Source organism: Protobothrops mucrosquamatus, unplaced genomic scaffold (genome assembly GCF_001527695.2).
Source record: "Protobothrops mucrosquamatus isolate PMUCROS unplaced genomic scaffold, P.Mucros_1.0 scaffold1499, whole genome shotgun sequence".
Taxonomy (NCBI): Eukaryota; Metazoa; Chordata; class Lepidosauria; order Squamata; family Viperidae; genus Protobothrops; species Protobothrops mucrosquamatus.
This window is the reverse complement of record NW_015387673.1, coordinates 588,607-602,141: the sequence shown is the minus strand read 5'-3', so window position 1 is coordinate 602,141 and position 13,535 is coordinate 588,607. Positions and strand designations below refer to the sequence as shown.

General features: G+C 48.3%; 1 protein-coding gene across 1 annotated transcript in view; it reads right to left on the bottom strand.

Moving 5' to 3' along the window:
- LOC107293091 (myosin-7) overlaps positions 1-13,535 on the bottom strand; it is a 65,531-nt gene that overhangs the window by 27,642 nt on the left and 24,354 nt on the right. Inside the window, exons 13-19 of the mRNA XM_029285316.1 lie at positions 12,163-12,250; positions 9,905-9,978; positions 8,700-8,787; positions 6,569-6,686; positions 5,836-5,959; positions 3,371-3,507; positions 2,261-2,387 (exon numbers count right to left, since the gene is read on the bottom strand). Of these exons, the coding sequence (XP_029141149.1) occupies positions 2,261-2,387; positions 3,371-3,507; positions 5,836-5,959; positions 6,569-6,686; positions 8,700-8,787; positions 9,905-9,978; positions 12,163-12,250 (756 nt within the window). The remainder of the gene's footprint in view (positions 1-2,260; positions 2,388-3,370; positions 3,508-5,835; positions 5,960-6,568; positions 6,687-8,699; positions 8,788-9,904; positions 9,979-12,162; positions 12,251-13,535) is intronic.

The window sequence follows — 13,535 nt, the reverse complement described above, 5'->3', positions numbered from 1 at the left end:
TCATGCTGGCTCAGGAATTCTGGGAGTTGAAGTCCACGAGTCATGAAGGGGCCAAAGTTTCCCTCATGCTGGCTCAGGAATTCTGGGAGTTGAAGTCCAAGAGTCATGAACGGGCCAAAGTTTCCCTCATGCTGGCTCAGGAATTCTGGGAGTTGAAGTCCACGAGTCATGAAGGGGCCAAAGTTTCCCTCATGCTGGCTCAGGAATTGTGGGAGTTGAAGTCCACGAGTCATGAAGGGGCAAAGTTTCCCTCATGCTGGCTCAGGAATTCTGGGAGTTGAAGTCCACGAGTCATAAAAGAGCTAAGGTTGCCTACCCCTGCTCTAAACTAATAAAGTCTACATTAATTAACATTAATTATGCTTTCATATGTTCCTCTGAGGGGTCTTCAAACTTGGCTCTTTTATGACGTGGACTTCAACTCCCAGAATTCCTGAGCCAGCCACGCTGAGGGGAAAGGGAGAGGTTTCCAAGCTGAGCCATGCCGGCTCAGGAATTCTGGGAGTTGAAGTCCACGAGTCATAAAAGAGCCAAGGTTGCCTACCCCTGTTCTAGTCCAACCCCCTATACAAGCAGGAGACCTTATACCATTCTGGACAAATGGCTGTCCAATCTCATCTTAAAAACCTCCAGCGATGGAGCACCCACAACTTCTGGTGGCAAGCTGTTCCACTGGTCAATTGTCCTCACTGTCAGGAAGTTTCTCCTTAGTTCCAGGTGGCTTCTCTCCTTGATCAGTTTCCATCCGTTGTTTCTTGTCCTGCCCGCAGGCGTTTTGGTAAATAATTGGCAAATGGGAAGGCAATTATGGGCCTAGCTGTGCCCCTCTCTCAGTTTCGAACCTGTGGTTCTTTGTAAGGTTGTGGTGAGGAAAAAAAAATGGGCAGGTAGTCCTTGACTTACACCCATTCATTTAGGGACCGCTCAAAGTTACAACGGCACTGAAAAATGTGACTTAGGAACGTTTTCCATCCTTGCCGCATCCCCAGGGTCACGTGATCCAAATTCAAACATGAACGAAGGCGAACAGAGGTGTCCCGGGATAATGTCGCAGGATCCAATCTGGGTCGGTCACCCGGGACCAGAGGTTTTTACTTCTGGGTTTTCGGACTCGTGCTGGAGCCTATCCTATTCAGTTCTCTGAAGGTGGAATTCAGTACGAGTCCTAAAGCTCGGAAGACCGGCCCAGATTGGATCCTGCAAAATTTGGACACTTGGCAACTGTCTTGTACCTATGACGGTCGCGGTACCCTGGAGTCATGCGATCACCTTTTGCGAACACTGCAAACAAGCTTTATAAAAAGGGTCACATTGTTACCAGCTTAACAACCAGCGCGAGTCGTGACCCTGTTTCCTGTCATAAATTCTGTTTGTATAAAGTCCGACAGCTCGTTGTCAACGCTGCTACCATCGGATGTTTCTTGCTTTGACAATATATGAAGATGCAGCCAATTTCCCCTTAACTTGTGTGTTACTTTTAGAGTTAGAGTTAGATGATACTGGGGGTGGGGGGAGGAGGAAGAATGTGTATGGAAATTAGTTAGATGTAACAACATCGTAGTGGAGTGTTTTTTTTTAAGGTTGTTTGAAATAAGAGATGATAAGAAATGGCGGGAAGAAGAACTGGAGGGAAGGTCTGCCTTTCAAACTAATTGGAGAATGTGATTTACGACTGTTAACTAGAGGAGGGAATTGTGCTTTGATACTATGTGTTTAGGGGAGGAGAATTGAGATTTCGGCTTCGGACGTGTACGTGCTGATGCCGTGCAACTTGAATAAAGATTCTTTAAGGTAAACAATGCCTCGAAGTTCTTTGAAGAGTTTCATCTGTCGGAACCATGACACTCAGACCAAGAGCACAGTCACCATGTGCGTTACTGCTCAACTGTTTTTAAACTATAACAGGAAACGCGAAACTCTGCTTAAAAGAAAAGAGCACGGCGTGTATCCCATCGATCCAAACTTTTAAAAACACTGCCGTCTACTGGCTGAATACTACTCTAGTTGTTGCACAGAAATACATCCCAATAAGGAATTCTGACATTTCCTGAGTCAGTTACGGTCGTAAGTCGAGAGCTGTCGGTGTAAATGCAAATATAAATGTAACTCTTTTATGTTTTGACGGTTTTAATTATTGGAATGTTGTTTGCTGCCTATAGTCAATTGGATTCAGATGGGCAGCTATTAAAAAAATATGAATGAATGAATGAATGAATGAATGAATGAATAAACAAACGAATGAATGAATTGAGGCAGTCACCTGCATTTCTTTCTCGGTTTCCGCGCTCTTCAGCAAAGGCTTGATCTTGAAGAACAGCTTCATCCACGGCCAGTTTTTCACCCCCATGAAAGCCCGGATGTTGTACTGGATAATGAGCAAGGCATCCCTGGTGGAAAGGACGACGGAGAACCACACTGTAACTTTTCGGAAAACCCTTTTCTCCCTCCCCCACCCTCCATCCCGTGGGAATTCGCTCCTCAAAAAAACACTCAGAATTCACAGCAATTCTAAGTGGAGTGTGAAGAAAAAAAAAGAGGCCCTTTTATGCGTAGTTGTCATTTAGCGGCTGATTCATTTAGTGACCATTCACCGTTACAACCGTGACAACAAAAAAGTAATTTTTCTGTCCAATCCTCACATTTCCTTCAGAAAGCTGAAGGAAGGTCAAAAAGCAGTCATATCTCTTAGGGATTGCTTCGCTTAACGACCAAATTGCTGGTCCCCGTTGCTAAACGAGGACTACCTGAATTCTTCTTTACATCATGTGTCTGAGCTGCCCAGAGTTGTGTGAAGTCTAATCAGTGAGAACAGAGCAGGAAGAGACCTTGGAGGTCTTCTAGTCCAACCCCCTGCTCAGGCAGGAGACCTTATTCCATTTCAGACAAGTGGTTGTCCAATCTCTTCTTAAAAACCTCCAGTGATGGAGCACCCACAACCTCTGGTGGCAAGCTGTTCCAGTGGTTAATTGTTCTCACTGTTAGGAAGTTTCTCCTTAACTCCAGGTTGCTTCTCTCCTTGATTAGTTTCCATCCGTTGTTTCTTATCTTGCCTTTTGGTGCTTTGGAAAATAAGTTGACACCCCCCCTCTTCTTTGTGGCAGCCCCCCCAAATACTGAAACTCTGCTATCATGTCCCCCCAAGTCCTCCTTTTCTCTAGGCTGGCCAAACCCAAATCCTGCAATCCTATGTTTTAGTCTCCAGGCCTTTAAATTGTCTTAGTTGCTCTTCTCTGCACTTTTTACAAAGTCTCAACATCTTTTTTTGTAACATGGGGACCAAAACTGGATGCAGGATTCCAGGTGTGGCCTCACTAAAAGCTTTATAAAGTTGACGTCAACATCCATAATCTTGATCTTGTCCGGGGCTCACCTGCGCTCCATGATCTTCTTGAATTCAATGCGCATGAGTTGGCCCCTTGCCCGGGCTTGGATGCGAGTGATGATCCGCGACAGCCGTTCGTCTCGCAACTCTTCCAGTTGGCCCAGCAGTCCCGCCTTGAAAAATACCTGTGGGATGGGAAGACCCGTTGGTTGGTTTCGTTTGTTTTATTCACCAAGAAAAAAAAAAAGGAAAAGGAAAGAATAAAGGTAGCCCTCAACCTATGGCCACCGTCGAGCTTGAAATGTTTGTTCGGGGAGTCTTGTCCCATTTTACCTCTTTCCTTGGCACATTCGTTAATTGAATCACTGCGGTTGCCCCAAAGGTGTTTTTTTTTTAAGAGGCAACTGTTTTTCTTCGAAGACATTTTGCTTCTCATCCGAGAAGCTTCCTTAGCTTCGCAGTTGTTAAGATAGTCACACACTTGTTAAGTGAATCTGGCTTCTCCATTGACTTTGTTTGTGACAAAGTCACAAAAAGGGATCACGTGACACCCCCCCCCGGGACGCTGCGATCATCATAAATATGAATCGGTTGTCAACAGTGGTGGGATTCAAATACCTGAACATCCGGTTCTCTGCATGGATGCAGGCCTGGGCCTCCGAGGCCTAGAATGGACTTCCGGAAGTGACATCCACACACTTCCTGTGGGCCCTTCTAGGCGTGGGAGGCCTCCTCCAGGACTCTGAGGCCTAGAACTGACTTCCGGAAGTGACATTCACGTACTTCCTGTGGGCTGTTTTAGATGTGGGAGGCCTCCTCCAGGCCTCCGAGGCCTAGAACGGACTTCCGGAAGTGACATCCACTTACTTCCTGTGGGCTGTTCTAGGTGTGGGAGTCCTCTGAGGCCTAGAATTGACTTCCGGAAGCGACATCCATGCACTTCTGGTGGGCCGTTCTAGGTGTGGGAGACCTCCTCCAGGCCTCTGAGGCCTAGAACAGACTTCCAGAAGCAGTGTGGGTTCAGCTGGTTCTCTGAACTCAACAAAATTTAGCTACCGGTTCTACTGAACCAGTGCGAACCAGCTGAATCCCACCACTGGTTGTCAAGCATCTGAATGTCAATCATGTGACCGAGGGGATGCTTGCAATGGCCGTAAGTATGAAAAACGGTTGTAAGTCACTTTTTCCAGTACCGTTGTAACTTCGAACGGTCACTAAATGAACTGTTGTAAAGTCGAGGACTACCTGCACAAAAACATGGTTGTAAGATCCACTTGTCAAACGGATTTCCCTTTTAGTTGTCATTTGCACGGAGGTGGTATTTCTTTCTCAGCGGTATTGTGCTAGTCTGGGCTTTTATGATCGCATTTTTCAGGATTTCCCACACTTCCTGGGTTGTTTTCCCCTTTAGGATTTTCATCCATGGGATCTTTCCTAGGTTCTCTCTGAGTTTGTTAAAGTCGGCTCTTTCGAAGTTTAGGATGCTGGTTAGATTGTTTTCTATTGCTAGTGTTTGCCTTATATTAAATCCTTTTGACAAGTGGATCTTACAACCTTGGTTTTGTTTAAGCAGTCCTCGATTTACAACAATTCATTTAGTGACCTTTCGCCGTTACAACGGCACTGGAAAAAAGTGACTTATGACTGTTTTGTTACACTTACGACCGTTGCAGCATCCCCAGCGGTCACGTAGTCCAAATTCGGATGCTTGGAAACTGGCAGGTATTTATGACGGTTGCGCTGTCCCGGGATTACGTGATTCCCCTTCTGCAGGAAAAGTCAACGAGGAATCCAGATTCACTTAACAACCGTGTTACTAACTTAACAATTGCAATGATTCACTTAACAACGGTGGCAAGAAAAGTCATAAAATGGGGCGTAAGGCTCACTTAACACACATTTCGCTTAGCACAGGGGTAGGCAACCTTGGTTCTTTCATGACTCGTGGACTTCAACTCCCAGAATTCCTGAGCCAGCCACGCTGAGGGAAAAGGAAGAGGTTTCCAACCTGAGCCATGGCTGGCTCAGGAATTCTGGGAGTTGAAGTCCACGAGTCATGAAGGGGCCAAAGTTTCCCTCACGCTGGCTGAGGGATTCTGGGAGTTGAAGTCCACAAGTCATAAAAGGGTCATAGTTCCCTCACGCTGGCTCAGGAATTCTGGGAGTTGAAGTCCACGAGTCATGAAGGGGCCAAAGTTTCCCTCATGCTGACTCAGGAATTCTGGGGGTTGCAGTCCACAAGTCATAAAAGAGCCAAGCTTGCCTACCCCTGGCTTAGCAGCATAAATGTGCATTTCCTTCCGGATTAATAAGGAATTAGCAAAATCTCTTTTAGGGGCCCTTAACAGGAGTGTGCAAAATCCGAATCCTACAATCTCCCCCTTTCCAAGATCAAAATAGCCCTGCTGGTTTTATCCTCAAAAGCTGAAGTTTTTCCCCTGGGGTCCTTAAGGGAAAAGCGAAGGAGGGGGCGCATAGAAACCCCCTCCCCATTCCAAATTTGCTTGCCTCACCTTGGTGTGTCCAAATTTGTACTGGTTATGGTCAATGTCCAAGGAGCTCAGAAGCTTCTCGGCCCCCTTCCGGCTGTCGATGAACTGTCCCTCCGGGATGGCCGCAGGGTTTAAGATGCGGTACCTGGTGCGAAAGGAGAGATTTGACTGAATTTTCTTGCTCAAGGTTAACCCCAAAGAAGGAAGGGGTGGGGGGTTCCACCTATTCTCCAAAGTACCTGAAGGCAGGACAAGAAGCAACGGATGGAAACTAATCAAGGAGAGAAGCAACCTAGAACTAAGGAGAAACTTCCTAACAATGAAGACAATTAACCAGTGGAACTGCTTGCCACCAGAGGTTGTGGGTGCTCCATCACTGGAGGTTTTTAAGAAGTGATTGGACAGCCATTTGTCTGAAATAGTATACGGTCTCCTGCACTACCTGTGGTCTTTTTTTAAAAAGTATTTTATTAATTTTCTATTATTACAATTCATTAGTGCTTAAGGAACGCCGTGTCGTCTGGGTTGATTTTTTTTTTTGCTTAGTCCTAAAAGTTAAGTTGTTACTCTCTGTCTCGTTTTTTTCCAGCCATTGATAAAATAAGTTCCATATCTGAAAGTATTCTGTTTCTTTGATAAGGTCTTATCAAGTGGCCTTAACCCATCACGAGATCTTGATTCTCTCCTTCTGTTAGGCAGGCTGAGCGGACCCTCCCCAAAAGACCCTTTTTGAACGCCAGGGGAGTGGATTCACCTTTGTCTGAAGTCCCCGTAGAGGATCCGGTTGGGGAATCCTTTCCGACAGATCCGGATCCCTTCCAGGACGCCATTGCACCGTAACTGGTGCATGACCAAAGGATTGTCCATTATACCTGAGAAAGAAAAGGAGACACTAAGAGAGGAAGGAAAATTAAAAGATTACCCCCCTTGGAAAGATGCATCCTGGGCCCACTGTCTGGATTCACACAACCACACTAAACCCGAAGGGCATAACAAAAACAAAAATTAAAAAACCACAAAGGAGGGGTTTGTGCAATAGGCAATGGTCAAGAAATGAAATAGAACAGGGGTTCTCAACCATGGCAACTTTAAGACTTGTGGACTTCAACTCCCAGAATTCCTCAGCCAGTGCGCCTGGCTGAGGAATTCTGGGAGCTGAAGTCCACAAGTCATACATGGGTCATAATTTCCTCACGCTGGCTGAGGAATTCTGGGAGTTGGTCCACAAGTCATAAAAGGGCCAAGTTTGAAGACCCCTACTTGTGGACTTCAACTCCCAGAATTCCTCAGCCGGCGTGAGGGAACTAGGACCCTTTGATGACTTGTGGACTTCAACTCCCAGAATTCCTCAGCCAGGCGTGAGGGAACTATGGCCCTTTGATGACTTGTGGACTTCAACTCCCAGAATTCCTCAGCCAGGCGTGAGGGAACTATGGCCCTTTGATGACTTGTGGACTTCAACTCCCAGAATTCCTCAGCCAGCGTGAGGGAACTATGACCCTTTTATATGGACTTCAACTCCCAGAATTCCTCAGCCAGGCGTGAGGGAACTATGACCCTTTTATGACTTGTGGATTTCAACTCCCAGAATTCCTCAGCCAGCGTGAGGGAACTGTGGCCCTTTTATGACTTGTGGACTTCAGCTTTGCTGGCTGAGGAATTCTGGGAGTTGAAGTCCACAAGTCTTAAATTTGCCAAGGTTGAGGACCCCTGAAATGGAATATTCTGAATTATGCAACCGGCTGTAACGGGCAGGTAGTCCTCCACGTACAATCAAATTTTGGAGCCACAAATTTCCATTGCCGTTAACTGAGTTTTGCCCCATTTTGCGACCTTGCTTGCCACAGTCGTTAAGTGAGTCGCTGCAGTTGTTATGTCAGTGACACGGTCGTTAAGCGAATCTGGCTTCCCCCCATCGACCTTGCTGATCTGAAGGTCGCAAAAGGGGATCGTGTGACCCCGGGACGCTGCAGCCGTCATAAATACGAATCAGTTGCCAAGCGTCTGAATTTTGGGTCATAAGTGTGAAAAACGGACATGTCCCTTTTTTTCAGTGCCGTGGTAACTTTGAATGGTCACTAAATGAACGGTTGTTAAGCTGGGGACTATCGCTACGCTATCTGGGAGCAATTCTGCAGTTCACAATCTCTAGAGATCTGATGCAGCTACTCCTCAACTTACAACGGTTTCATTTAATGGCCGTTCAAAATTATGTCAAAAAAAAGTGATTCAGGAACATTTTTCACACTTACAACCGTTGCAGCATCCTCCATGGTCACGGGATCAAAGTCAGATGCTTGGAAACTGACTCATATTTACGACGGTCGCAGTGTCCCCAGGTCACGTGATCCCCCTTTTGCGAACTTCCGACCGGCGACGTCAATGGGCGGAAGCCAGATTCAGTGAACAACCCTGTTACTAACTTAACAACTGCAGTGATTCCCTTAACAACTGTGGCAAGAAAGTTCGTAAAATGGGGCAAAACTCACTTAACAGAAATTCTGGGCTCACTTGCGGTCGTTAAGTCGAGGACTACCTGAATTTCCCTGCTAGGTGTCGCCTTCCGCCTTGCCGTAAAATGCATGCCGTTTTTCTGAATTTTGTGGGAGGATCCAATTTGTGGTGCCGGGGGTCGGCAACTCGGGCCCCTGCCCTGGCCCTTGAACTTCCAGGAAGGAAAGGAGGACTTCCTTTCTCCGTTTCCTTCCTGGTTCTCAGCCAGCTGTCAAACAGGAAATGAAGACGAGAAGGAGCAGCGTGATGCCCAGCTGACTCCAGCAAGGACAGAGATGCCGGCCAAGGGACGGGAGTCTTGCGAGTTCCCCAATCTGAAGGCCTGGCTCTCCCGCCCCGTCAGCGGATCCCTTTCGATCCCACTGGATTACCGGGGGCCTTCCGTTCGTTGGGGATGATGCACCGCACAAAATGAGGGTGGGTGGTTTTGAGGTTGGCCATCAACTTGTTGAGGTTCTCCTGCCGGAAGAAAAGGAGAGGAGGAGGAGGAGGAGGAGGAGGAAGGAAGGGGAGGGGAAAAGAGATAGAGGGAGGGAGGAAGAAGGGAAGGAGAGCCAGAGGAAGGAGAAACGAGAGATTGAGCGAGGGAGGGAGGGAGGAAGAAGGAGAGAGAAGAGGAGAGAGAAGGAACCGAGGGAGAGAAGAGGGGAAGAGGGGAAGGAAGGAAGGAAGGAAGGAAGGAAGGAAGGAAGGAAAGAAAGAGGAGTAGAGACAGAGGGAGGCAGGGAGGGAGGGGAGAGGAGAAAGGAGAGAGAGAAGCAACAGAGGGAGGGAGAGAAGAGGGAGAGAGAAAGGGAAGCAAGGGAGAGGAGAAAGGGATGGATGGATGGATGAAGGATGGGTGGGTGGATGGAGGAAGGAAGGAAGGAAAGAGGAGTAGAAGAGAGACAGGGAGGGAGGAAGAAGGAGAGAGAGGAGAAGAGGAGAGAGAGAAGCAACAGAGGGAGAGAAGAGGGAGAGAGAAAGGGAAGCAAGGGAGAGGAGAAAGGGATGGATGGATGGATGGATGGATGAAGGATGGGTGGATGGAGGAAGGAAGGAAGGAAGGAAAGAGGAGTAGAGGAGAGACAGGGAGGGAGGAAGGAGGGAAGGAGAGAGAGGAGGAGAGAGAAACAACAGAGGGAGGGAGAAAAGAGGGAGAGAGAAAGGGAAGCAAGGGAGAAGAGAAATGGATGGGTGGATGGATGGATAAAGAATGGAGGGAGGAAGGAAGGAAAGAGAGAGAAAGAGGAGAGATGGAGGGAGGGAAGGAAGGAAGGAAGGAAGGAAGGAAAAAGAGAGAGAGGAGGAGAGGGACAGAGAGGAGAGAGAGAAATGTTCATTATGTTTCTCTTGGCAAACCCCAGTAAGCTCTAAGCCAGTCTTTCCCCACTGAGCTCTATAGACCCCCAACTCCCAGAATCCCCCAGCCAGCACGCCATGTTGGGACCCCCCTCCCCCGCTATCAACCCTGTCCCAAAAGCCCCAACTGCGGCTTCTAGTCAGCTCCCAATCCCTGACTCCCAGCTCCTCCCCCTGGGAAGCCTAGAACCCATCCTCCCCGTCCCCGGGGTGTGTGTGTGTCCCCGTCTCCTACCCGGTGTAGCGCTGAGACGGTCTGGAAGGAGGAGCCTTTCTTCTTGGAGCCTTTGCCCTTCCCGCCCTCTCCGCCTGGGGAAGGAGAGAAGGGTGAGGCCCGGAGGATCTCTCAGCTGCACAAGTCCAGAGAGTCCTCGACTTACCACTGTTTCTTTAGTGACCACAGTTATGACGGCCCTGAGAAAAGGGACTTACACCTAGTCCTCACGCTTACGACCTTTCCTTTCCTTCCCTCTTTTCTATTTTCCTTCCTTTCTTTCCTTTTCCTTTTTCTTTCTTTCCTTTTTCTCTCTTCCTTTCCTTTTTCTCTCTTCCTTTCCTTTTTCTGTCTTCCTTTCCTTTCCTTTTTCTATCTTCCTTTCCTTTTTCTATCTTCCTTTCCTTTCCTTTTTCTATCTTCCTTTCCTTTTTCTCTCTTCTTTTCCTTTCCCTTTTCTATCTTCCTTTCCTTTTTCTCTTTTCCTTTTTCTATCTTCCTTTCCTTTCTTTTTTCTCTCTTCCTTTCCTTTTTCTCTCTTCCTTTCCTTTGCTTTTTCTATCTTCCTTTCCTTTTTCTATCTTCCTTTCCTTTCCTTTTTCTATCTTCCTTTCCTTTTTCTATCTTCCTTTCCTTTCCTTTTTCTATCTTCCTTTCCTTTTTCTCTCTTCCTTTCCTTTCTTTTTTCTATCTTCCTTTCCTTTTTCTCTCTTCCTTTCCTTTGCNGCGTGAGGGAACTAGGACCCTTTGATGACTGGTGGACTTCAACTCCCAGAATTCCTCAGCCGGCGTGAGGGAACTAGGACCCTTTGATGACTGGTGGACTTCAACTCCCAGAATTCCTCAGCTGGCGTGAGGGAACTAGGACCCTTTGATGACTTGTGGACTTCAACTCCCAGAATTCCTCAGCCAGCGTGAGGGAACTATGACTCTTTTATGACTTGTGGACTTCAACTCCCAGAATTCCTCAGCCAGCCTGAGGGAACTATGGCCCTTTGATGACTTGTGGACTTCAACTCCCAGAATTCCTCAGCCAGCTTTGCTGGCTGAGGAATTCTGGGAGTTTAAGTCCACAAGTCTTAAATTTGCCAAGGTTGAGGACCCCTGAAATGGAATATTCTGAATTGTGCAACCGGCTGTAACGGGCAGGTTGTCCTCCACGTACAATCAAATTTTGGAGCCACAAATTTCCATTGCCGTTAACTGAGTTTTGCCCCATTTTGCGACCTTGCTTGCTACAGTCGTTAAGTGAGTCGCTGCAGTTGTTATGTCAGTGACACGGTTGTTAAGCGAATCTGGCTTCCCCCCATCGACTTTGCTGATCTGAAGGTCGCAAAAGGGGATCGTGTGACCCCGGGACGCTGCAGCCGTCATAAATACGAATCAGTTGCCAAGCGTCTGAATTTTGGGTCATAAGTATGAAAAACGGACATGTCCCTTTTTTTCAATGCCGTGGTAACTTTGAATGGTCACTAAATGAACGGTTGTTAAGCTGGGGACTATCGCTACGCTATCTGGGAGCAATTCTGCAGTTCACAATCTCTAGAGATCTGATGCAGCTACTCCTCAACTTACAACGGTTTCATTTAATGGCCGTTCAAAATTACGTCAAAAAAAAGTGATTCAGGAACATTTTTCACACTTACAACCGTTGCAGCATCCTCCATGGTCACGGGATCAAAGTCAGATGCTTGGAAACTGACTCATATTTACGACGGTCGCAGTGTCCCCAGGTCACGTGATCCCCCTTTTGCGAACTTCCGACCGGCGACGTCAATGGGCGGAAGCCAGATTCAGTGAACAACCCTGTTACTAACTTAACAACTGCAGTGATTCCCTTAACAACTGTGGCAAGAAAGTTCGTAAAATGGGGCAAAACTCACTTAACAGAAATTCTGGGCTCAATTGCGGTCGTTAAGTCGAGGACTACCTGAATTTCCCTGCTAGGTGTCGCCTTCCGCCTTGCCGTAAAATGCATGCCGTTTTTCTGAATTTTGTGGGAGGATCCAATTTGTGGTGCCGGGGGTCGGCAACTCGGGCCCCTGCCCTGGCCCTTGAACTTCCAGGAAGGAAAGGAGGACTTCCTTTCTCCGTTTCCTTCCTGGTTCTCAGCCAGCTGTCAAACAGGAAATGAAGACGAGAAGGAGCAGCGTGATGCCCAGCTGACTCCAGCAAGGACAGAGATGCCGGCCAAGGGACGGGAGTCTTGCGAGTTCCCCAATCTGAAGGCCTGGCTCTCCCGCCCCATCAGCGGATCCCTTTCGATCCCACTGGATTACCGGGGGCCTTCCGTTCGTTGGGGATGATGCACCGCACAAAATGAGGGTGGGTGGTTTTGAGGTTGGCCATCAACTTGTTGAGGTTCTCCTGCCGGAAGAAAAGGAGAGGAGGAGGAGGAGGAGGAGGAGGAAGGAAGGGGAGGGGAAAAGAGATAGAGGGAGGAAGAAGGGAAGGAGAGCCAGAGGAAGGAGAGAGGAGAGATTGAGGGAGGGAGGGAGGAAGGAAGGAGGGAAGGAGAGAGAAGAGGAGAGAGAAGGAACCGAGAGAGAGAAGAGGGGAAGAGGGGAAGAGGGGAAGGAAGGAAGGAAGGAAGGAAGGAAGGAAGGAAGGAAGGAAAAAGGAGTAGAGACAGAGGGAGGAAGGGAGGGGAGAGGAGAAAGGAGAGAGAGAAGCAACAGAGGGAGGGAGAGAAGAGGGAGAGAGAAAGGGAAGCAAGGGAGAGGAGAAAGGGATGGATGGATGGAGGATGGGTGGATGGAGGAAGGAAGGAAGGAAAGAGGAGTAGAGGAGAGACAGGGAGGGAGGAAGGAGGGAAGGAGAGAGAGGAGGAGAGAGAGAAGCAACAGAGGGAGGGAGAGAAGAGGGAGAGAGAAAGGGAAGCAAGGGAGAAGAGAAATGGATGGATGGATGGATGAAGGATGGATGGAGGGAGGGAGGGAGAAAGGAAAGAAAGAGGAGAGATGGAGGGAGGGAAGGAAGGAAGGAAGGAAGGAAAAAGAGAGAGAGGAAGAGAGGGACAGAGAGGAGAGAGAGAAACGTTCATTATGTTTCTCTAGGCAAACCCCAGTAAGCTCTAAGACAGTCTTTCCCCTCTGAGCTCTATGGACCCCCAACTCCCAGAATCCCCCAGCCAGCACGCCATGTTGGGACCCCCCCCCCCGCTATCAACCCTGTCCCAAAAGCCCCAGCTGCGGCTTCTAGCCAGCTCCCAATCCCTGACTCCCAGCTCCTCCCCCTGGGAAGCCTAGAACCCATCCTCCTTGTCCCCGGGGGTGTGTGTGTGGTGGGGGTGTCCCGTCTCCTACCCGGTGTAGCGCTGAGACGGTCTGGAAGGAGGAGCCTTTCTTCTTGGAGCCTTTGCCCTTCCCGCCCTCTCCGCCTGGGGAAGGAGAGAAGGGTGAGGCCCGGAGGATCTCTCAGCTGCACAAGTCCAGAGAGTCCTCGACTTACCACTGTTTCTTTAGCGACCACAGTTATGACGGCCCTGAGAAAAGGGACTTACACCTAGTCCTCACGCTTACGACCTTTCCTTTGCTTCCCTCTTTTCTATTTTCCTTCCTTCCTTTCTTTCCCTTTCCTTTTTCTCTCTTCCTTTCCTTTTTCTCTCTTCCTTTCCTTTCCTTTTTCTCTCTTCTTTTCCTTTCCTTTTTCT